Below are 24,083 nucleotides of genomic sequence, written 5' to 3' on the forward strand. Positions count from 1 at the left end.
GCAAGTCGTCCGGTACGGACACGTTTACTGAGGCTATGCTGAACTGGAGCCAGGCAAAAGCCCATCCCTTGCTTTTGCTGGGGAGCCGCAGTGGCCTTAGGCGCACGCTGTTGACGAGAACGAGCGCGCTGGGACTGAGCCTGGACAGGTTGCCGAGAAGCAGGAGTGTACCTACGCCTAGCATAGCAATAGGGAGCACTCCTCTTCTCTCCAAAAAACCTCCTAGATGAGGAGGTAGTAGCAGAAGACGCCCGGCGGGAGAGAGAATCCATACCATCATTGTGATTCTTCAGCTGGTCAACTAGATCCTCTACTTTCTTACCAAAAAGGATATCCCCCCCCCCCCCCCCCGGCAAGGAACATCCACCATTCGCTGCTGGGCCGAATGATCCAGGTCAGAGACACGCCGCCATAAGAGTCTGCGCATCACTATACCTTGGGCAGCGATCCTGGGTGCTACATCAAAAGTATTGAACGTTTCCCTGGCCAGGAATTTTCGACATGTCTTCTGCTGCCTGACCACCTGGCAAAAAGGCTCAGCCTGCTCCGGAGGGAGTGCATCAACCAAGCTAGACAGTTGCCTCACCGAGTTCCACAAGTGAATGCTCGTGAAGAGCTGATATGTCTGGATTTTGGCAGCGAGCATAGTGGCCTGATATGCCTTCCTCCCAAAAAAGTCCAAGGTTCTAGATTCTCTGCCTGGGGGCGCTGAGGCATAGTCCCTAGTGCTCTTGGCTCTCTTGAGAGCGGAATCCACCACCACCATGGAATTGTGAGGTAGCTGAGACCTCATCAATCCAGGCTCCCTGTGTATCCGATATTGGGATTCAGTCTTTTTCGGGATCACGGGATTAGATAGACAGAGGGAACGACCAGTTTCACATAAGGACTTCCCTTCAGTACATTATGCAAAGGAGCCATTGCAGCCTCTCTAGGCGGAGAAGGATAATCCAGGACCTCAAGCATCTCAGTCCTGGGCTCATCCTCAACCTCCATAGGGAAATGAATAGCCACAGCCACTTCCTGGACAAAGGAGGTAAAGGATAGACTCTCCGGTGGAGAAAGTCTCCTTTCTAGTGGAGGGGAAGGTTCAAAGGGAATCCCATAGGACTCGTCAGAAGAAAAGTACCTGGGATCCTCCTCTTCCTCCCACGAATGCTCATCTTCAGTATCAGACAAAACATCCCTCAGAACAGTCCGAAACTGAGCCTGCCTTGACGCCGAGGAACGACGTCCTCGATGGCAGTGCCGAGATGTCGATGCCCGCCTGGACTCCGGTGAAGCTTCCTCCACCGACGTCGAAGGGGAGTCAACCTGGGTGGCAGCAGAGACCGATGCCGCAGGCGGCACCGCAGTCAGGGACCTCACCACAGGTGAAGGGCCAGATGCTGCTGCAGCAGATAGTATGGAAGGCGCAAGCACCCCCGAAACCAAAGCAGACTGGCACAGCAATTCTTCCAAAAGCTCTGGAAGCAGGGCCCTGATGCGCTCGTTGAGAGCCGCCATCGGACAAGGCTGCGGGGGGGTCGGTAAAGGAGCCAGTGGTAGAATCTGTCGAGGCTCGGGAGCAGGTACCAGGTTTCCAGAAGACCGACGCATCGGCATCTCCTGAATAAAGGGGGAGCGATCCTCTCGGCGCAGACGCTTCTCGGGTGCCAATTCCCTCAACGCCCTGGAGCTCCCGGAACCGTATGTCGAAGGACAACGATGATGGTGCTTCTTCGCCTTCGCTCGACGTCTGACATCAAGACTCCTCGGTACTTATGAGGAGGACATGGAATTCTCATGCCTCCTCGGGGCCAGGTCCGATGAAGGTCGGTCCTGGGAGGCCTGCATAACAGGAGGCTTCGAGGCAGGTGGAGACCCACTCGATGCTTCACTGCTCCCAGGCGAACAGGTCTTTCAGCAGCCATTACCTCTGCTCCCAATGTCGGTGTTTCTCTCAAAGTCGATGCTGCTGACCTCGGTACCGATGTCGAGGTTGGTGTCTAAGGACCGGACCGAACCCCAAAAAGCTTTTCTCATTGGGCTTCTCGAGACGCTTGGGTCAATTTCTTCATACGAAGACACAGATTACAAGCGGCTGGGCTATGGTCGGGCCCAAGGCACTGGATACACTAGGCGTGGGTATCGGTACCTGAGATGGTCCAGTTGGACCGAGTACAACATTTGAAGCTGCTGGGTGTCTTCGATGACATGGAAGGAAAAACGGCTTCAGCGAAATCAAAAGACACTATTATGCCTGTTAGAAGGGCACAAAAAGAAGGGAACAAGCTGGCCACGTCAAAAACAAGGGAAACTTTAAAAGGGGCAAAAATAAAGAAACTACGGGAAATGTTTTTTTTTTAAACTGTAGAATTTGTGAAAAAAGAAAAGAAAGGCGGCAAAAAGCCACGAACGAAAGAAGACTCTTTCCCGGTGCCTGAGAGGAGCGCAGAAAAAAACTCTACCACACTTAACATGGGAGAAAGAAACTGAGGAATGCGTTCGCGAAGGGCGGGAAGAAATCGGTGGCACGCTGCATGTGCGCCAGAAGACTCTGGCAAAATTTTTTTATAGTTGCCTTGTAAAATGCCATTCCCTGGGCCCCAGACACGGACGTCGCCCACATTGAGAACAAGCAGCCTGCTTGTCCTCGGAAAACACCCCAAGCCACACTCACAGGCTCTTATTTCATTCCCAAGTCAGCAGTGAACGTGATTAAAATGAAGAATCCTATTAAAAGAAGGTTCATTCCCTGCCATTAAGAAACAGTTTCAGCTTTCTCTTGGCATCCTCGTGTTCTGTACAATGCAGTAGCAAGTGAAGCTATCTTCACTGTTCATGTGCATACATACAAAAAAAATAAATAAATAATTGAGGGATCCTGAAGTTGAAACTCTGAAGGCAACTCTCAACAATTTTATAAAGCAGCCAAAGACCATTTAAAATATTATGAGTGGACATCTCCCTAATAAATTCTGCCTAGCATCTCCTGTGATGCAGTGAGACCTCCAAGGACAAAGGGAGCCCACTTGCAGCTACTCCTGGATCTTCAGAGGAGGATCCTTCCCCCTCCCCGCTTCTGGGAGCACCTTTTCAATTGTTGCTTGGGGGCCCTTAATTTGAACTTCTCTGCCGCTTACCCTTCCTCATACATAGTAACATAGTAGGTGCCAGAAGAAGAAGACCTGTACAGGTCCATCCAGTCTGGCCCAACAAGATAAACTAGAAGCAGTGGTAGATGTTTTAGGGCTCTTTGTTTCTTTACCATAGTTCCAATGTAGGGCTGTTGTACTTGTGATAAATATGTAGCCTGTCCAACAACTACCAATCTGTTTTTTACTCCTACTCCTGTTCTATAGGCTATAGGGTTGGTAGGTAATTAATTTGTAGTTTTAGGGTAAGAACCGAGAACCTGTTACGATTTTAACGGTGGATGGAATCAATGTATGTATCTGACTATTTGAAGTTCAGTGATTGAGCTTTTTCCTTCAGGGTATTTGTATTTTTTCTTTTTATTTTATTTTTTGAATCTATATACTGATTTGTACTCTATAGCAATACTTGCATGCCTTTTCCCCCCATCTCACAGTAATAGCTACTGGGCCCTGTTTACTAAGATGCGCGAGCATTTTAGCACACACTTAAAATTAGCACTCGCCTAAACGCTAGAGACACCCATTATTCCTATGGGTGTCTTTAGCGTTTGCGCACACTAAAAACGCTAGCGCACCCTTAATGCTGCTTAGTAAAACAGAGCCCATGTTTGTTAATGATAGTTCTTGTTTCATACTGTTAAGTATTGTTTATATCTTATTTTTCTCTTTTTTTGTCAAAAATATAATGAACAATGAACTATAAAAAAACCCCAAATAAATGCAAATCTAGAAGAACATAAGAATACTGTGGTGGGTCAGACCAATGGCCCATAAAGCCCAATATCCTGCTTCTAACAGTGGCCAATCCAGGTCACAAGTACCTGGCAGAGAAAATGGATTTTTCCCTGTCCTTCATTAATGGCTGTATCCAAAACAGAAACAGCATTGGCACACACCTATCACTAGTTTTCAGTATAGACAATTTTCACAAAGTAACCTAATTCTTTGATCAACTGTGTGCCACTACTGCTTATGAATCATTCTGGACACCCTGAAAACAGAGCCAATCTGTGGCACTTGAGAAACAAAGCTCACCATCTCTACTTCACATGATCCATGCATTCATCTTACTGCATTGACTGGCTTGATAGCCTTTAATGTGGTTTTAAACTGTTAATAACTCACTATCTCAATTACAGCTGGAGTCACATATCTTATATATAAAATAATGTATCCAATACACCTTGTCAAATCAGCAACCTTGAATATTCCACTAGAAGACTGCAGTGCCCCAGTCAGTAACTTTAAATATACTCAGCCATCTCAATTATACATAGCACATTTAAAGAAGGGATACTCATTTAAAATTCTCTTAATGCCAAAATTTAACTTCTGATATAATTTATTTTATTTATTTATTGCATTTGTATCCCACATTTCCCCACCTGTTGCTAGGTTCAATGTGGCTTACATGGTTCCAGAGAGATGGTTACAGATTTGGGAGACTTGGTTACAGAGTACATAGTCCAATATAATACAGTTGAAGGTTCCCTATGAGAGAAGCTGAGCCCGAGCAGATCTACCCTTTTTCTGTGAAGTAACAAGTTTGTCATCTACTAATAATGAGGACTTTTACAATAAGGTAACCCAGTCTTGGAAATTTAAGGGTGGTGTTGGAAGGGGTGCTATGCCATTCTGAGGCCTTGCAAGTCTGTGCCTTAAAACAGTGGTGATGGTATACATATTCTTAATATATACTAACACAATTATGATTTAACATTTGTTTTAATATAAATATGCAAATACATTTTTGTTATCTGGTTCTACAAGTCAGATACTTGTAAATGTTTTTGCAATAAATCCATAGTTCAAGTCCTAAGTAGTATTCAGCCAGATTTAAAATAATTAGTGAAAAATTCCTAGAAAATGTTGTTATAACAATATTGGCAGAAGTCCATATCCTCTCTGTTTTCAGGCTGACATGCTTGAGTAACAAGAAGTTTCACCAGCACTGTGCCTATCATCACTTCTGCAGCCCTAATCACATGATATAGTAACACAGCCTTGCCAGAATTTAAGATATGTCTGCACTCTGAACAAATAAAAGAAAGAAAAAAAAAGATAATATATAAATCACTTTAAGTGGAGGCTGAAGGCTCAATTTTCCATCAGCTAATGACTTAGAGAAATAATTTCATTAGATACTTGAATCAGGATCCAAATAAACTAGTACATGCTATGAGGTTAGTGGATACAAAACAATACATGGCAAAACAACCACAATAAAAAAAAAAATCCCATAAAGGTCTTATGGGTAATGTCAGAGCAAATGATTCTGTGAATGTCAAGGGATAAATTCCCACCCAGGCACCTTGTAGTGCACCTGAATCATCTGAAGCTGTATATTCGCGGGGAGCCCTTTCTGACACTGTGCTTAGAGCTCTTAATTTTACCTCACGGTCGATTAAACAGTTTATATTGTCTTTTGTTGAGTATCTGTATTTTCTTGTTGATATTTTTTTTATGCCCTTTCATGCTTAATGCGGTAACAATTCATGATAACAAAAGGAAGATAAAACCCCTACAAATCAATGCACAGAGGAAGAACGAAAGTAGAGGAGGACCAATACAGTTCCAACTCAAGGGTAAAAATCAATTTTATTAGTCGGACTGAACGCAGATCTGCATTTTGGCGCAGAGACACCTGCTTCAGGAGTCAACAAAACAATCCAGATGGGTGTGGATATCAATGTAAACAAACTCATACAAGGCATACGGAAAAAACAAAACCCCCAAAATACCAGTGTCGTAAGTAATGCAAACACCAACAGAGTACAATATTGTGTACTGCAACTAAATTGCAGGCTTGTCAAAAAACATGGTCACAATTAGTTGCAGTACACAATATTGTACTCTGTGGTATTTGTATTACTTACGACACTGGTTTTTTTAGTTTTTTTTCACACACCTTGTCAAGTGTCTTGCATGAGTTTTTGCACACTGAAATCCACACCCATCTGAAATGATTTGTTGGCTCCTGAGGCAGGCGCCCCCGTGCTGAACGTAGATCTGCATCGAATCCAACTAATAAATTGCTTTCTATCCTTGAATTGGAATTGTATTGGTCCTCCCCTACTTTCATTTTTGCGCTTGTAACAATTCATGATATTATAGTTATTTTCTTGCAAAGATATATATTCTGATATTCCTTATTCCTCATTTCACACTGAATCCCAACTTCAGCATCAGTCTTGAAATCCACTTTTACTCCTCCAACCTCTCATCCATCCCAGCATCTCAGGGTAGCTCAGAGCAGAATACTAGTTGCTGCTAGTAATGTGTACAGTTTTATTTATTTGGATTGGGAACACACCTTTTCATGGTAGTTGACAGTGAATTATATTCAGATATAGTAGGTATTACCCTGCCGCTACAGAGCTTGCGACCTAAGTTTTGTGCCTGAGAAAAAAGGGTAAGTGTCTTCCAAGGAGCCTAGCAGGATTTGATCCCTGGCTTCCCTAGTTCTCAGTCCACTGCTCTACTATAAGGCCTACTTTTTCCACTCTGCCTCTTATATTATGGCATGATGGGGCGGTCATCTTACAAAACACACCAAAAGTAGGAAAGGAAAATGGGGCCTTGATATACCCCGTTTCTGAGGTTTTTGCAACTACATTCAAAGCGGTTTACATATATTCAGGTACTTATTTTGTACCAGGGGCAATGGAGGGTTTAAGTGACTTGCCAGAGTCCCAGGGAGCTGCAGTGGGAATTGAACTCAGTTCCCCAGGATCAAAGTCCACTGCACTAACCACTAGGCTACTCCTCCACATAGGCAGGTATAAATCTAATAAAAGAAATGACATTTGTTTCATTACTATTCCTCCCCTAACCTATCTTAAATCTACTGGTATTGTTTGTCTGCTTACTATTTGGAAGGGGGGGGGGGGGCAAAGAGAAACATATTGGCAGTAGGGGGAGGAGAAATCAATTCAACATTAGCAACCAGTACAAACTACATCTATGCAAATCTCATTATTCAGTGCTGTGTAAACTCGGGCCACTATGTAAAAATAATCAGACCAAGGCAAAATTTGGGGTTCAGAAGGGCTCCCATGGATGTAAGGGATCAATTCAAGTACATTTAGGCATACTGCTGTTTTTGCATCATAAATCACTTTTTAAGATAAAAATATTGATCCCTGAAAAAGTGAAGCTCCCTCTCAATGTGGTACACAGCGCCATGACTAAATACCAGGCTAACACCAGCAGTAGCTCTTTCATAAATTATATATTTAAACACATGCAAAGTTTTATAACAAGGCCCAAAACTAGTTTTAGCAGACCACTAAGTTAGCATGCTGGGCTGCTGCTGGGTCAAAAAGTTATTTGTGTGGGGTTTTCATAGAATGAGGACATACTCTCACAAAGCTGGGTATACGGGCCATGAAAATACCCAGGCCAACACTGCATAACCGAGAATCTGAATATTCACAGTGCCAATTCACCTACAGCCACTGAAGAGAATATAGATGATACTTCTTGCATATCACCAGGAAATGTGAATGCGTGTACTTGCTACTAACGCAGCTTCCAACATTCCCTCCCTGCTGAACTAGCATCGTCTATCACAAAGCTGGTATACGGGCCATGAAAAATGCCCAGGCCAAACACTGCATAACCGAGAATCTGAATATTCATAGTGCCAATTCACCTACAGCCACTGAAGAGAATATAGATGATACTTCTTGCATATCACCACGAATGTGAATGCTTGTACTCGCTACTAACTCAGCTTCCACATTCTCTCCCTGAACTAGCATCGCCCTATCACATCAGTTGCTGCCATCCACCTAGTATCAAACTCTGCCTTTGCAGTCAGTCTTTATAGCATGATGCCTGCAGAGACAAACCTTTCCGGCCATAGCAATTTGTAGGAATCACATGGCAACAAACAGCCAAGCCTTAAGAGAAGCCAAAGACTGTATTTCTCTCAATGTACTGAGCAGGCCATAAACTCAACCAAACAGCTATTGAACACAACAGACAGCCTACTGAAATCCCCTGAACAGAACTAGCTTATGCAGTCAAAACTGAACAGCAATGGCTTTGCTGCATATGTTGCAAATCAAATTAACCTAGAACACTAAGCACCCTTCCCTATCCCCATACACAGATACATGAAGTTTATCCAACTTGGTAATAAATCTCCCTTGTCTGTCCTCTTTCTCCTCTACTGCTAATTCCAGACTCCGTTCCTTTTATCTCGCTGCACCTCACGCTGGAATAGACTTCCCGAGCCTGTACGTCTAGCCCCGTCTTGGCCGTTTTCAAATCCAGGCTAAAAGCCCCCTCTTTACCGCTGCTTTTGACTCCTAACCACTACTCGCTTGCCCTGTACCCTTTATTCCCACCTCTTTAATTCCCTCACCTCTTAGTTGTTCTGTCTGTTTGGCCTGTCCTATTAGATTGTGAGCTCTTTTGAGCAGGGACTGTCTTTTGTGTATGGTGTACAGCGCTGCGTATACCTTGTAGCGCTATAGAAATGATAAGTAGTAGTAGGTGGGTGGTCCAGCAGGACCTGTTCTCTCCTCTGGAGAGGTGGCAGCTAGCCTGGGAGGACTCACTCTGGTAGTGGTGGGGGCAGGCAGAGCGGGTCATGGAAGGAGATTCGGCTGAAACTGAAGCGGCATGCATTTTTGGCTGAAACTGAAGCATGACCAAACACGGATTTCGGGCCAGTTTTGATGCAGAAACTGAAATTCGGTCAAACTCTACTGCACAAATCAAACTCACTGACAGCCAGGGTAGCATGCTGCAAGCAGGGAAACCCTTTTCTGTACCAGCAGAGGAAGAGGAAGGCAATTGTGCATCTTTCCTGTCAGAGCTGTAGAAAGACTGCCATGTTTGGCCTAGCAAGGTCAAAAAGCAACCAGCAATTCAAGAGCACTGTGACATCTGAGACAAACAAGAACCTAACTTTTGTTTTTCTGAAGTAGCTGCTGCTCTTTTTGTTTTGTCATATTGGGGTATCTTCATATGTATTTTGTTTTTTTATGGGATTATTTTAATTTATTTATATTTTTAGCACTAACCCCAGGGAAAATATTGGACTACTCCTGTTGGGTCTGTAATTTTGGTTTTTTTTTTCTATATTTCTTAATGAGGTGTTGCTGTCTTTAGGGTGCATTAAGTTGTAGTTTTTCTTGTTAAATCATTATCTGATGGCCTTATTTTACAGTTTTATATTAAACCTCTGACACAGCCCTTGTGAAGGCGAAACATGGTCATGTTGGGCAGTTAGAGGAAAATTGTATGCTGTTTTTCTGTATCTGCATTGAATAAATATTATTTTAGTTTTCTATGCAGGTCTGCTCCTCTCTTTTGCTGTTCTGGATTTTGCAGACCGCTTGCCTGTGTGCTTTTTTGAATACTCATCTAAGGTGTCCATTTTGCTGCAGATCTCAGTCTCAATCTACCAATAAGGCAAACCAAAAAAAAAATATAAAGAAGGGAGACTAAGTAAATCACTATTCTCATTGCCATGGCAACATAAAAGATTTGCAATTATACTTTTGAAAACCTGTCAGACCATAATGTTTCAGCTTTACCAGCAAGCAAGTGCACCAACTTCATCATGGTGTGCTCTGATTCATACCTATGGTTAATAGCTCCACTAAGAAAATAAAATCTTTCAAAGGCTACTAATTTCAAGAAACAGGAGGTTACATTCAACAGCTCATATGCCTGTTTCATTGCAATCTGTAGGATTAAAAAAAAATAAATCCACCCTCTACAAGCAGGACTGTGAAGTCGGAGTCAGTAATAATGTACTGATTCCAACTCCAGCATCAAAATTAAAAAAAAATTACATTATAATATATGGTAAATTTATCATTTTATACTTAAATACAACTTATATTTATCAGTACTTCAGATACAGAACAAAAAATGTAAAGCATAATATCAGTAGGAGTTGAAGTTGGACAATAGAGAGTCCAATAGGAAGACCAATTTATGGTCATTTAAGCAGTGGAGGTAGCATGTGGAAACCATGGGAATGTAAGGAATGGTAAGAGGCCAGGTAGCCAGGGGTGCCATCATGAACTGCTCTATGGGTTAAGATCAGTATCTCAAATTTAAACCTACATTCGATAAACAACTAGTTCAGATGCAAAACCACCGGAGTAATATGATCCTGTGTCTTCCCTGACATAAGAGATGGGCTGCTGAATTTTGCAGGGTTTGCAAACTCTATTTTTGGAAAGATCTGCGTAAACAGCGTTACAGTATGATTGCTGCAGTTGTCCAGGTCTTACAGGAACTGACATTTCAGCCATCGTGCTGTGGCTTTCTTCAGCACAATGGCTGACACATCAGTTCCACTTACTCAGACACAGCAAGTCCCAGACAATTGCAACAATCATGACACCAGCCAGGGAAGCCTAAGAGAATAGCATTACAGTAGTTGTAGCAGGACCCCACAACTGGGGGAAAGAGTGTGTAACGCATCACTGTTCAAGTAACTGCCCATTTTCAGATGCCAAGGATCAGTTGCCTTCCTCTCATACTTCTGATGCCGATTAGTAGGGGGAAATGCACTTTCATGACAGCAAAATGTGTAATGCAGCGAGGATCCTGTGGTGTTTTACTAAAACTTCATTGTTCTCATCTAACAAAAATGTATTTCACTTCAACAGTCCATGAAATGGATTCTAGTCTCTCTTGACTATGCTCTGAAGGACACGGACATAAACATTACCAACCCCCCTAATTCTATAATCTAGTGCCTAAATATCAGTGTCATTTGCATGCTAAGACTATAGAATACTAGCACTTACATGCGTGAAAGTAACATGTGCGTTAGTGTCAGGCTTTGCTCGGCGGTATTCTACAACTTTAGTGTGCAAGCTGCATAGCACGTAAATGCAAGGGAGCATGCTTAGGGAGAGGTGCATGGGCATGTCAAACGTTTAAACATGTGCTGATTTAGGCTAATATTTTATAACATAATCTGGGCACCCCAATAACATCATAGAATTTGTGCTCAGTGCAATGGATTTTGGCGTCTAAATTTTGGCACACTTTATATAACTATCTATCTACTTATCATTGCTATAGCGCTACAAGGCATACGCAGCGCTGTACACCATACACAGAAGACAGTCCCTGCTCAAAGAGCTTACAATCTAGATAAGACAGGTAAACAGACAGAACAATTAAGGGTAAGGGACTAAAGAGGTGAGGATAAAGGACAAGGTAAGTGAGTTAGGAGTCAAAAGCAGTGGTAAAGAGGTGGGTTTTGCCCCATTCCTCTGCAACAAATTCCTCCTTAGAATCCAACATTGGTAAATTCTTCCAGAAACAATCCCACACATTCGGGATGGTACCTGCTACCCATTCCTTTTCTGCCTCATCCCCAAGCAGGCATGCAGTCCTACCTCATGCCTTCTGTGGACCTGTTCTGGTGGTTCCGATAGAGCTGTGGAACGCCCAGCATGGCTTCAGTGAACACTGCAAGAAAGCCCAATGTCTCTACAAATAGAACAGAGTCGAGGGAGAGGTAGGTGATGTATCCCATCACGGCAGTGAAAGTCAACACACACTGCACATAGTCTGTAAACCTGCTCCAATGCCAAAAGCAGTTCAGGTCAAAGTCTGAAATCAAAGAAACACAAGCATCAGTTAATTGCATTTTATATTTTATAGCAACTGTTTTTCAGTGTAAGGCAGAATACCAAATTTTTTGAAATAAATACAAGTGTCTCTATAATGAATGAACTAATAAGCACACATAATTGTGATGGACTCCGTTAATCCTGGTGGAGAAGTTATGTTAAATATCAATCCCTGTGAAAGCGAATTGTTAACACACAAGCAAGTGGTTGATATTAGAGTTCATTATAAAATTATTTCTCCACAAGATACGTCATCTGTATAGGTTAATTCTGTGCTGCAGCAATAATATAGCTAACCAGGCAGGACTAGTGAGCTCAGTTTTGAAGCGTCAGATCATTATTTCCCAAATTTTCAAGTCCAAAGCACAACTATAAAGAAAGATGTGTAGTACACCTGCCTCTGTAGAGTAGGCCCTGAAAGCAGCATGGAAAACATTCTGCCCTTATCTGGCAGCCTGACCCCTACAGGTACTATACAACAGTACTGCTAGTGGTCATGGGCTCCATTCTGAACACTAGATACAGAGGAGCAGGAATCACTGGGCATCATTCCTGCTCCCAGTTGACACCAGGGACCTTTGGGACCCTGGTAAGAGATGGAATAGGGGGACTGAGGGATAGGGGAACAGCCCAGGATGTTCCTGCTGGATGTGGGGTAACAGACAAGCAGTCCTACAAGTCCTCACCTGTATTTTACAAGCTCTACATTTAGAACAGCATTTGTAAAATAGCAAGTTTCATGGTTATTTAATATAGTACCTAATAGTAAGCCATCTAGGCAGTTTACAACAATGTCAAATCACATGGGAAGCTGTGCGTGTTCTGACCTACATGTCTGAATCCACCCCCCCCCCCCCCGTGTCTGTTCAAAATTTTAGGGGTACACTGCTGCAACTCACAGCTACACTGAAGCTGTGAACATTTACACCTGCTCAGGAGCATTAAAACTGCATGTGTAAATCACCACTCCACCCACGATCTGCCCCTAAATATTACTAATTACAGGGAACCTATAAAAATGTCATAAATTGTATCAATTTTATGGCTATTTTGGCCACATACATCTGTGTGTGACTTTATAAAATAGGTCCTTGGAACTATGCCCAGTAATGCACAAATGCTATTCTATAACATTATACCTGCTCTGAGGCAGGTGCAACTTTCTCCATGTACTCTGTAAAGATTAAGAGTGTATTTTATAAAGCAAGTACATACCTCACAACAATACCCTGCTCTGCCCAAACTATGCTTCCATCAACGTCTACTCACCATAGTTGTAAAATGTGTGCTTGTTAGCATTCATACTTGAACACACACACATATATATGACATTTTATAACAGCCATTTTCTGTGTGTAAAATATGCCTTAAACACAAGAGAATGTGTTATAAAAATTATCACCAAACTGAATAGAAAGTGGGCCTCCAGACTGCTCCTTATGCAAACTTACAGGCAAAAAGTGAATAAAGTAAAGAAAGACTTGATATGTCTACTGCTATTACTTATCATTTCTATAGTGCTACTAGACGTACACTGGACATGAAGAGACAGTCCCTGCTTGACAGAGCTTACAATCTAATTAGGACAGACAAACAGGACAAATAAGGGATAAGGGAATTACTAAGGTGGGAATGTTAAAACATGGGTACTGAACAAGTGAGTAAGGGTTAGGAGTTAAAAGCAACATCAAAAAGATGGGCTTTTAGCCTAGATTTGAAGATGGCCAGAGATAGAGCTTGACGTATCGGCTAAGGAAGTCTAAGTCCAGGCATATGGTGCAGCAAAATAAAAGGAATGGAGTATGGAGTTAGCAGTGGAGGAGAAGGGTACAGATAAGAGATTTACCCAGTGAATGGAGTTCCCGGAGAGGAATGTAGGGAGAGATAAGAGTGGAGAGGTACTGAGCAGCTACAAAGTGAATGCACTTGTAAGTCAATAAGAGGAGTTTGAACTGTATGCGGAAATGGATGGGAGCCAACGAAGTGACTTGAGGAGAGGGCTAATATGAGCATAATGACACTGGCGGAATATTAGTCGTGCAGCAGGATTTTGAACAGATTGAAGGGGAGAGTGATGGCTTAGTGGGAGACCTGTGAAAAGCAAATTGCAACAGTCTAAATGAGAGGTCATAAGAGTGTGGAGAAGGGTTCTGGTAGTGTGCTCAGAAAGGAAAGGATGAATTTTGGTGATATTATAGAGAAAGAAACAACAGGTTTTAGCAGTCTCTTGAATATGTGCAAAGGAGAGAGAGAGAGAGAGAGGAGTCAAAGATAATCCCAAGGTTACAAACTGATGAGACAGGGAGCATAAGAGCATTATCCACAGACATACAGAATGAGGGAAGAGGAGAGGTTGGTTTAGGGGGGAAAAAATAAGAAGCTCAGTCTTGGGCATGTTTAGTTTCAAAAGTCAGTGAGACATCCAGGCAGCAATGTCAGACAGGTAGGCTGATACTTTGGCCTGGCTTCCTGCTGAAATTTCTGGTGTGGAGAGGTAGATCTGGGAGTCATCAGCATAAAGGTGATACTGAAAACCATGGGATGAGATCAGAGTACCAAGGGAAGAAGTATAGATAGAGAAAAGAACAGGTCCCAGGAAAGATCCCTGAGGTACACCAACTGATAGTGGGATAGAAGTGGAGGAGGATCCACCAGAGTATACACCAGAGATAAACCAGGAAAGAACAGAGCCCTGAAATCCAAGTGAGGACAGCGTATCAAGAAATAGGCAGTGATCAACAGTGTCAAAAGCAGCAGATAGATCAAGGAGTATAGAATAGAGGCCTTTGGATCTGGCCAGGAACAGGTCATTGGAAACTTTAGCAAGCACTGTTTCAGTTGAATAAAGAGGGCAAAACCCAGATCGAAGTGGATCAAGAATAGGTTAAGATGAAAGAAAGTCAAGACAATGGCAATAAACAGCACATTCAAGTATCTTGGATAGGAAAGAGAGGAGGGAGATGGGTGATAGCTGGAAGGGCAGATAGGGTCCAATGAAGGTTTTTTGAGGAGTGATGTGACTACGGCATGCTTGAAGGCATCAGGAACAGTCGCAGTGGAAAGTGAAAGATTGAGGATATGACAGATAAAAGGGATGACTAGGAGAGATAGTGCTAAGTAGATGGGAAGGAATAAGATCAGAGGACAGGTAGTTAGTTTTGAGGAGGAAGCAAAATGAACAGTTTCCACTTCAGTGATTTCAGAAAAGGAGGCAGGGGTTGAAGGAGGGTTGAGAGAATGGACTAAAGGAAGGAGAGGTGGAGGTGACCTGGTTGACAATTCAAGTTTAATCTTGTGAACGTTATCATCAAAGTACTCAGCCAGAGACTGGGGAGAAAGTGAAAGGGGAGTTGGAGATCAAGGCACTTTGAGGAAAGAGTTCAGTGTGGCAAAGAGACGTTGAGGGTTTGAGCCAAGAGAATTTGTCAACTGGATGTAGTAGTCCTATTTGGCAAGTGAAAGAGCAGACTGGAAGGAGGTCAGCAAGAATTTGAAATGTATGAAGTCAGCATGGCTCAGGATTTCAGCCAAAGGCGTTCAGCAGAGCGGGCGTGGGAAAGTAGGTAGCAGATTCTAGACATCAGCCACAGCTGGGGTTTAGTATGCCTTATAGAATGGGGATTAGGAGGACCGAGAGTATCCAGAGCAGAGGAGAGAGTAGTATTATAGGAAGAGACAGCCTCATTGACAGATTTGGATAACATAGTGGTTGAGAAGAGACTTGAAAAACTGGAGGACAGAGTAGAAGGGTCAATAGCCTGAAGATTCCTAAATGTTTTGGTTGAGATTGGACGGGACTGGGGAGGAGGGTGTTTAAGTGTGAAAGTTATCAGATGATGGTCAGAGAGGGGAAGAGCTGAGGTGCGGAAACTGGAGAGTGAGCAGTTTGAGAAGATAAGATCAAGACAGTGGCCATTCTGGTGAGTGGGGGTAGTGGAGTACAGTTTAAGATTGAAAGAGAATGTTAAAGCGAGAAACTGAGAAGCTTAAGAGTCAGAGGGATCATTAGCATGAATGTTAAAATCCCCATGAATGAGGGAAGGAGATGAAGGTTCAGGAAAGAAGGAAAGCCAGGCACCAAAGTCAGTGAGAAAGGAAGAAAGGGACTTATCAGGGGGTCAATAAATGGCTGCTACTTGGAGAGGCAGAGGAGTGAATAGATGGATGGAGTGGACTTCGAAGGAAGAAAAGTAGTGAGACTGAGGTGGACGAAAAGGTTGAAATCTACAGGAAGGTGAAAGTAGTAGCCTGACACCACCTCTGCAGCCAACAGGGCAAGGAATATGGGAGAAAAGATAAACTCCATGACAAAGTACCGCGGCTGAAGCAGAGTCTTCAGGGCAAAGCAAAGTCTCAGTTAGGGTAAGCAGATGGAGAGTACGAGAGAAAGAGGTCGTGGATGTAGGAAAGCTTATTGCAGACAGAGTGGGCATTCCACAGAGCACATAAGAAAGGCAGGGAAGAAGAGGAGAGGAGTGGAACAGAAATTAAATTGGAAAAATCACACAGTGACCTGCAAGAATAGGATGAAAGCTGATGTGGAGGACCAGGATTGGGATTGATATCTCCAGTGGAGAGCAGGAGAAGGAGCAAGAGAGTACAGAGAAGAGTAGGAGAGGCATGATGACAGTGACAAAGGAGAGATGTACTCCGATAGATAGAATGGAGATGGTTGAATGGAAGGAAGGAAATGCTGAAGGTTGAGAGCTGAGAAGAAGGGAGAAGACAAAAGAGATGTTGCGATGATGAAAGCAGAAGGTGGGAAACGTGTTCCTGCAGTACAGAGTGATTTCAGATGGAGAAAGAGATTAGGAAGGGACAGTACCAAGAAGAGAAAGTGTACTGGAGCCACAAGAAGTAACTGGGAGAAAATTCAAAGTGTATAGAGAAAATGCTCCGGCACACAGCACCTGGAGTGAAGACCCTGGAAGGAACGGGGTGGACCTGGGAGTCACCCCGGAGAAGGCTGTAAGGATATGCAGATGGGCTGCAAGTCCTCCACAGCACCTGGAAGGCAGCTGGTGGGAGCACTAGGCACCGCCACCACACACCTTCCAGCCAAGAAAAGGCTTACCAGCGATTAGGCCGAAGCCAGCATTCCTCCCCGAGGGTCACCTGATCAAGAAAATGAAAGCAAATAAACCTAAGTACATAAGTAATGCCATACTGGGAAAAGACCAAGGGTCCATCGAGCCCAGCATCCTGTCCACGACAGCGGCCAATCCAGGCCAAGGGCACCTGGCAAGCTTCCCAATGTACATTCTATACATGTTATTCCCAGAATTGCGGATTTTTCCCAAGTCCATTTAGTAGCGGTTTATAGACTTGTCCTTTAGGAAACCGTCCAACCCCTTTTTAAACTCTGCTAAGCTAACCGCCTTCACCACTTTCTCCAGCAACGAATTCCAGAGTTTAATTATACGTTGGGTGACGAAAAACTTTCTCCGATTTGTTTTAAATTTACTACACTGTAGTTTCATCGCATGCCCCCTAGTCCTAGTATTTTTGGAAAGCGTGAACAGACGCTTCACATCCACCAGTTCCACTCCACTCATTATTTTATATACCTCTATCATGTCTCCCCTCAGCCATGTCTTCTCCAAACTGAATAGCCCTAACCTCCTTAATCTTTCTTCATAGGGAAGTCGTCCCATCCCCGCTATCATTTTAGTCGCCCTTCGCTGTACCTTTTCCAATTCTACTATATCTTTCTTGAGATGCGGCGACCAGAATTGAACACAATACTCAAGGTGTGGTTGCACCATGGAGCGATACAACGGTAACATCCTCACACCTGTTTTCCATGCCTTTCCTAATAATACCCAACATTCTATTTGCTCTCCTAGCACCAGCACCACACTGAGCAGAAGGTTTCAGTGTATTATCGACGTCGACACCCAGATCCCTTTCTTGGTCCGTAACTCCTAACGTGGAACCTTGCATGACGTAGCTATAATTCGGGTTCTTTTTTCCCACATGCATCACCTTGCACTTGCTCACATTAAACGTCATCTGCCATTTAGCCGCCCAGTCTCCCAGTCTCGTAAGGTCCTCTTGTAATTTTTCACAATCCTGTCGTGATTTAACAACTTTGAATAACTTTGTGTCATCAGCAAATTTAATTACCTCGCTAGTTACTCCTATCTCCAAATCATTTATAAATATATTAAAAAGCAGTGGTCCTAGCACAGACCCCCTGAGGAACCCCACTAACTACCCTTCTCCATTGTGAATACTGCCCATTTAACCCCACTCTCTGTTTCCTATCCTTCAACCAGTTTTTAATCCACAATAGGACATTTCCTCCTATCCCATGACCCTCCAATTTCCTCTGTAGCCTTTCATGAGGTACCTTGTCAAACGCCTTTTGAAAATCCAGAAACACAATATCAACCGGTTCCCCTAAAGGTAAATAAAGACATCAAAAAATAAACAAACCTGGAAGCTATTAGCTACAGATGCAGAAAATAGAGTTTTCTAAAATGCAGACTGAAAATAATAACATGAAAAACCAAAAGACGGCTTATTCCAAAGTTTATTTGCAACAAAAAGCACATACCAATTTAGCATCTAAATGGATCATCTACCACATAGGAGGGTGGGTTAGAAGAGAGAGAGAGATTATAAAACGTCTCCATCCGAGTTGGAAAAACTTCAGAAACAAATGGCGTGTTTGTATTCCCTTGAATGTTTAATCCACTCCCTGTATATTCCTTAAACCCAAACTACTTCCCCCACCCCTTTCTACTCCATAAACCTGCCCTGTACCTCTGTTAAACAGTGGCACAGTCTACAATCCAGACGCTATGGAAAATGGACTTGGGGAAAATCCACTGCTTATTTCTAGGATAAACAGCATAAAATGTACCATCACTTGACCCTACCTGTCCCTCCAACTATCGCCCCATCTCCCTCCTACCCTTCCTCTCCAAGATACTTGAATGCGCCGTTCATAGCCGCTGCCTCGATTTTCTCTCCTCTCATGCCATCCTCGATCCACTTCAATCTGGTTTTCGCCTTCTACACTCGACAGAAACGGCACTCACTAAAGTCTGTAATGACCTGTTCCTTGCCAAATCCAAAGGTCACTACTCCATCCTCATCCTCCTCGACCTATCCGCCGCTTTTGACACTGTCAATCATAATTTACTTCTTGCCACAGTCTTCATTTGGGTTCCAGGGCTCTGTCCTCTCCTGGTTCTCCTCCTATCTCTCCCACCGTACCTTCAGAGTACACTCTCATGGATCTTCCTCCACCCCCATCCCGCTCTCTGTTGGAGTTCCTCAGGGATCTGTCCTTGGACCCCTTCTTTTTTCAATCTACACCTCTTTCCTGGGCTCCCTGATTTCATCTCATGGTTTCCAATATCATCTCTATGCCGACGACACCCAGCTTTATCTCTCCACACCAGACATCACTGCGGAAACCAGGCCAAAGTATTGGCCTGCTTATCAGACATTGCTGCCTGGATGTCCAACCGCCACCTGAAACTGAACATGTCCAAGACAGAGCTTATTGTCTTTCCACCCAAACCCGCCTCTCCTCTCCCTCCACTCTCTATCTCAGTCGATGACACCCTCATCCTCCCAGTCTCATCTGCCCGCAACCTCGGAGTCATCTTCGACTCCTCCCTCTCCTTCTCCACGCATATCCAGCAGATAGCCAAGACCTCTCGCTTCTTTCTCTATAACATCAGCAAAATTCGCCCTTTCCTCTCTGAGCACACCACCCGAACTCTCGTCCACTCTCCCATTACCTCTCGCCTTGACTATTACAACCTACTCCTCACTGGCCTCCCACTTAGCCATCTATCCCCCCTTCAATCCATTCAGAACTCTGCTGCACGTCTCATCTTCCGCCTGGACCGATATACTCATATCACCCCTCTTCCTCAAGTCACTTCACTGGCTTCCGATCAGGTACTGCATTCAGTTCAAGCTTCTCCTACTAACCTACAAATGCACTCAATTTGCAGCCCCTCACTACCTCTCTACCCTTATCTTCCCATACGCTCCTACCCGAAACCTACGCTCTCTTGGAACAAACTTCCTGAGCCCATACGCCAAGCCCCCTCCCTGCCCATCTTTAAATCCCTGCTCAAAGCCCATCTCTTCAATGTTACCTTCGGCACCTAACCATTTCACCTCTATCCAGGAAATCTAGACTGCCCCAATTTGACTGTCTGCACATGTTGTCCATTAGATTGTAAGCTGATTGCACATGTTGTCCTCTAGATTGTAAGCTCCTTTGAGCAGGGACTGTCCTTCTTTGTTAAACTGTACATCGCTACGTAACCCTAGTAGCGCTTTAGAAATGTTAAGTAGTAGTACTGTTCTTTTTTGGGATTTTGTCAGGTACATGCGACCTGGATTGGTCACTATTGGAAACAGGATGCTAGGCTTCATGGACCTTTAGTCTGTCCCAGTATGGCAATACTTACATAAAACTGGACGACGATTCTAGTTGTCAAGGACATTGAGGCAAATGTAAAAATGTATGCTGTGAATCACATGGTGCTCTGCCTTTGATAGGAATTTTATGGAGGGTCTTCTATTCTCCAGCCTTAGCAAAGATGCTACAAACGGGGTGTTTCAGTTGATGGACACTGTGCCCTCTAAGCTAAGCAGTACTCCTCCACCTATAGTCCTGCCACTGGGGAGCACTGTTTCACTATCACATTTTTAATAGTGAGGGACAGGCAAGCTCTGCAGGACTCCAGGGAACCTGCCTGTCCCTAGATTTAACATCCACGATTGTAAGGTTGTAGAAGTAACAGGGCTGTATATAATTGCAGAGTGAGGACTGGTGCTGTACTAATTGGACTTGATGAGCTGGGAAAGGATATGAAGACAGGGAAAAGAATTCTCTGCGTAGATGTGATGATTCCAGCTCCAGTTCCAAATGACCTAGACATCAAAAAAAGAGGCAGCAAAAAAAGTCCTACCCCCTTCTCCTCAAAAAATATGAATGGGCCTAGCTGAACAGTTTAAAATGTAACTTGAGGGAGGCTGAGAATAGAAAAAGGCAGAAAGATATGGTGACCTTGTAAGCCTAGTTTTCCTACCGGAAACTAGGCTATTAAATCTGATATAAAATATCAAACCTTACAAATAAAAGTTTTATCAAGTACTTATATAGAATGGAAGAGGTGGCAAGTACAACCCACAAACGTAAGCCTAAAGCAGCATGAAGCATGAATGGAGGCCACCCCTGTGGAAATTACAGAGAGAGACAATATAGGCTTTTACAAAGCATGTTAATAATGGGTATTTAAAGCCATTCAGCTGCAATACTAATGGATTGTCAGTTTTCAGTTAAAAAAAAATGAATTCCCATACAGGTAGCTGCATGGTAACAGCTGAAGGCAGGAGGGTGAGCAGCAGTCAGCCTCTCTGTGCAGACCTGTATACAGCATGAGTGGGAGGCGATACCACTTTCCTTTTGCTGGATGAAACTACGCAGACAAAACCTGAAAATAACATTCATACCCCTCAGTTTTTAGGTTGCTTTTTTCTTTCTATATGTGCCAGATTCCTCTCTGACTGCTTTCAAATCCTTGTACTGTATGAATCCTCGTTCTACCAATGCTGTCCATGCATTTTCTCAGTATCTTTTCTAATGCTATAACACATTACGTAAGTCAAGTTCACATAAGCAGGTCTTGACAAGACTAAGTTTCACAGAGAATAAAGAGGTTCTGATCACCTGGGATATCCCTATTCCAACCAAAAAGCTTGATGCAAGAAAACCAGACAGTGGTAAAGGAGAAAAACATGAGAACAGCACTTATAATAGAAGCACAGAGACCCCTAGGTTTCTATCATGTTTATTTCTAACTACTGTGTAAATGATCCTTTTATATGTCTCCCAGTACTTTCCAGAACTGGGAGGATTCTTGAGTTTGGCTGGCTGAGCCATTGTACCAGGATATATGGGGTTGTAGGCAATTTCACTTCACAGAATTTGGTCAAGGCTTCAAGAGTTGAGTAACATGGAGGGGCATTTTTGAAAGGGACGTCCAAGTTTAGATTTGGACGTCCTTGCAAAACGTCCCAATCCAGGGGCGGGGAAACCAGTATTTTCAAAACAAGATGGACATCCATCTTTTGTTTCGAAAATACCGTCAGGGACGTACAAATCCTTAAATTTGGTCGTCCTTAGAGAGGGATGTCCTTAGAAATGGTCGTTTCTGATTTTCAGCGATTTTCGAAACCAAAGACGTCCATGTCAGAAACAACCAAATGCAAGCCATTTGGTTGTAGGAGGAGCCAGCATTTGTAGTGCACTGGTCCCCCTGACATGCCAGGACACCAACCAGGCAACCTAGGGGGCACTGCAGTGGACTTCATAAAATGCTCCCAGGAACATAGCTCCCTTACCTTGTGTGCTACCCACAACTGTACACTACTACCATAGCCCTTACGGGTGAAGGGGGGCACCTAGATGTGGGTACAGTGGGTTTCTGGTGAGTTTTGGAGGGCTCGCTCTTTCCTCCACAAACGTAACAGGTGGGGGGGGGGGGGGGGGATGGTGCTGGGTCCGCCTGTCTGAAGTGCACTCACCCACTAAAACTGCTCCAGGGACCTGAGTATGATATCTGAGGCTGGCTCGACATATTTTGAAAGAAGTTTTTTGTGGGTGGGAGGGGAAGAAACAGGAGATCATCCATGATTCTCTCCGGTGGTCATCTGGTCATTTCGGGCACCTTTTTGTGCCTTAGTCGAAAGAAAAACAGGTCTGGGTGAAAACGCCCATGTGCTCGTCAGGGACGTCCTTTTTTCAATTATGGATCAAGGACGTCCAAATGTTAGTCATGCCCAAATCCCGCTTTCACTATGCCTCCGACATGCCCCCTTGAACTTTGGCCATCCCTGCGACGGAGTGCAGTTGGGGACGTCCAAAATCGGCTTTCAATTATACCAATTTGGACGTTTCTGTGAGAAGGACGTCCATCTTCTGATTTATGTCAAAAGATGGGCGTCCTTCTCTTTCAAAAATGAGCGCATAAGCCAAAACAACAATACCTCTTAAGTATATGAATCCTTAATGTACTTAAGTAGTATTGTTGTGTTGGCATGAAAAAACAACAGATTTTGATCAATACTGAAAACGAACGAAAATTCCAAGTAGCTCAGACAAAGAACACCAGGGCTGCATGGGGCACTAGCTGCCAAATCAGAGTCTAATCTAGAGAATTTACTAGGTGTCTGACGGGAGAGGGATCCAGGAAAGCCACAGTTCAAAGAAGGAACTGTCTACAGCTCATGTCTGTGATCTACCTCCACGGAAGGAAGAAAGGGTGAAGAATACTGGATTCTCAACTTAGAAGAAGAGGGATAGTAACAGGTAAAGAGGAGTTTTCATATATCAGGATAGAGGAGGTCACTCTGCATTCTTATTGTTTGAGTACTGTTTTGAGTATTAAAGACATTCAGTAAACTTTATTGGTTCAAAACAAACAAAAAAAAACCCTGGACTAAACTATGAGTTTGTGAAAGAGAAAGTACTTGGCAGTGTGAGTGATCTCAGGAGCCAATAGCCTCCCAGCCATAACTGATCCCATCCCAGAACTCTAATGCAGGACCTTCAAAGCCAGTCCTCAAAGTCCACAACCCAGCCTGGTTTTCAGGATTTCTACAATGAATATGTATGAGATCTATCTATATGCAATGGAAGCAGTGACTGCAAATAGATGATACATATTCATTATGCAAATCCTAAAAACCAGGCTGGGTTCTGGACTTCGAGGGCTGGTTTTGAAGACCCCTGCTATAATGTAATCCTAAGGGTGATGGTACAGAGTCTGAAGGTGCTGCCTTCCCTGAAATGTGTTTCCGCTCAGAATAGAGTCCCATTAGCGACATTACACCACGAGGGAGGATTACAGAATTGTCAGTGCCAAGTGACTATCCAACATTAAGAAATGCAGTCAGAGACTAAGAAAATGTAGCCACGGACCTGATTAAAATGAACTTCAGCACTTTGGTACGCTATCTTTTAGTGATGTGCAGTATAACAATTTTTAGTTTGTTTGGCCTTTTACCCATTTTTCAGACTTTGTATTTCACACAAATTTGCTTTAATAAAAAACGGCGTTACAATTTTTGAATGTGTACCAATTAACTTAATGCACTTTATACTGATTTAGTATGCACTAGCAAACCAAATGCATTGCTAATAAATGCACATCCTTTTAGCCTATATATACTACTACTACTACTACTTAACATTTCTAGAGCGCTACTAGGGTTACGCAGCGCTGTACAATTTAACAAAGAGAGACAGTCCCTGCTCAAAGAGCTTACAATCTAATAGACAAGTGAA

General features: G+C 43.5%; 1 protein-coding gene across 3 annotated transcripts in view; it reads right to left on the reverse strand.

Moving 5' to 3' along the window:
* SLC66A2 (solute carrier family 66 member 2) overlaps positions 1-24,083 on the reverse strand; it is a 115,998-nt gene that overhangs the window by 18,926 nt on the left and 72,989 nt on the right. For 2 of the 3 annotated variants that reach the window (XM_030211965.1, XM_030211958.1), the window contains one exon: positions 11,522-11,738. The exons of the other annotated variant lie outside the window; for it this stretch is intronic. In XM_030211965.1, coding sequence (XP_030067825.1) covers positions 11,522-11,738 — 217 coding nt within the window. The remainder of the gene's footprint in view (positions 1-11,521; positions 11,739-24,083) is intronic. 3 annotated transcript variants of the gene reach the window in all.

Source organism: Microcaecilia unicolor, chromosome 1, assembly GCF_901765095.1.
Source record: "Microcaecilia unicolor chromosome 1, aMicUni1.1, whole genome shotgun sequence".
Classification (NCBI taxonomy): Eukaryota; Metazoa; Chordata; class Amphibia; order Gymnophiona; family Siphonopidae; genus Microcaecilia; species Microcaecilia unicolor.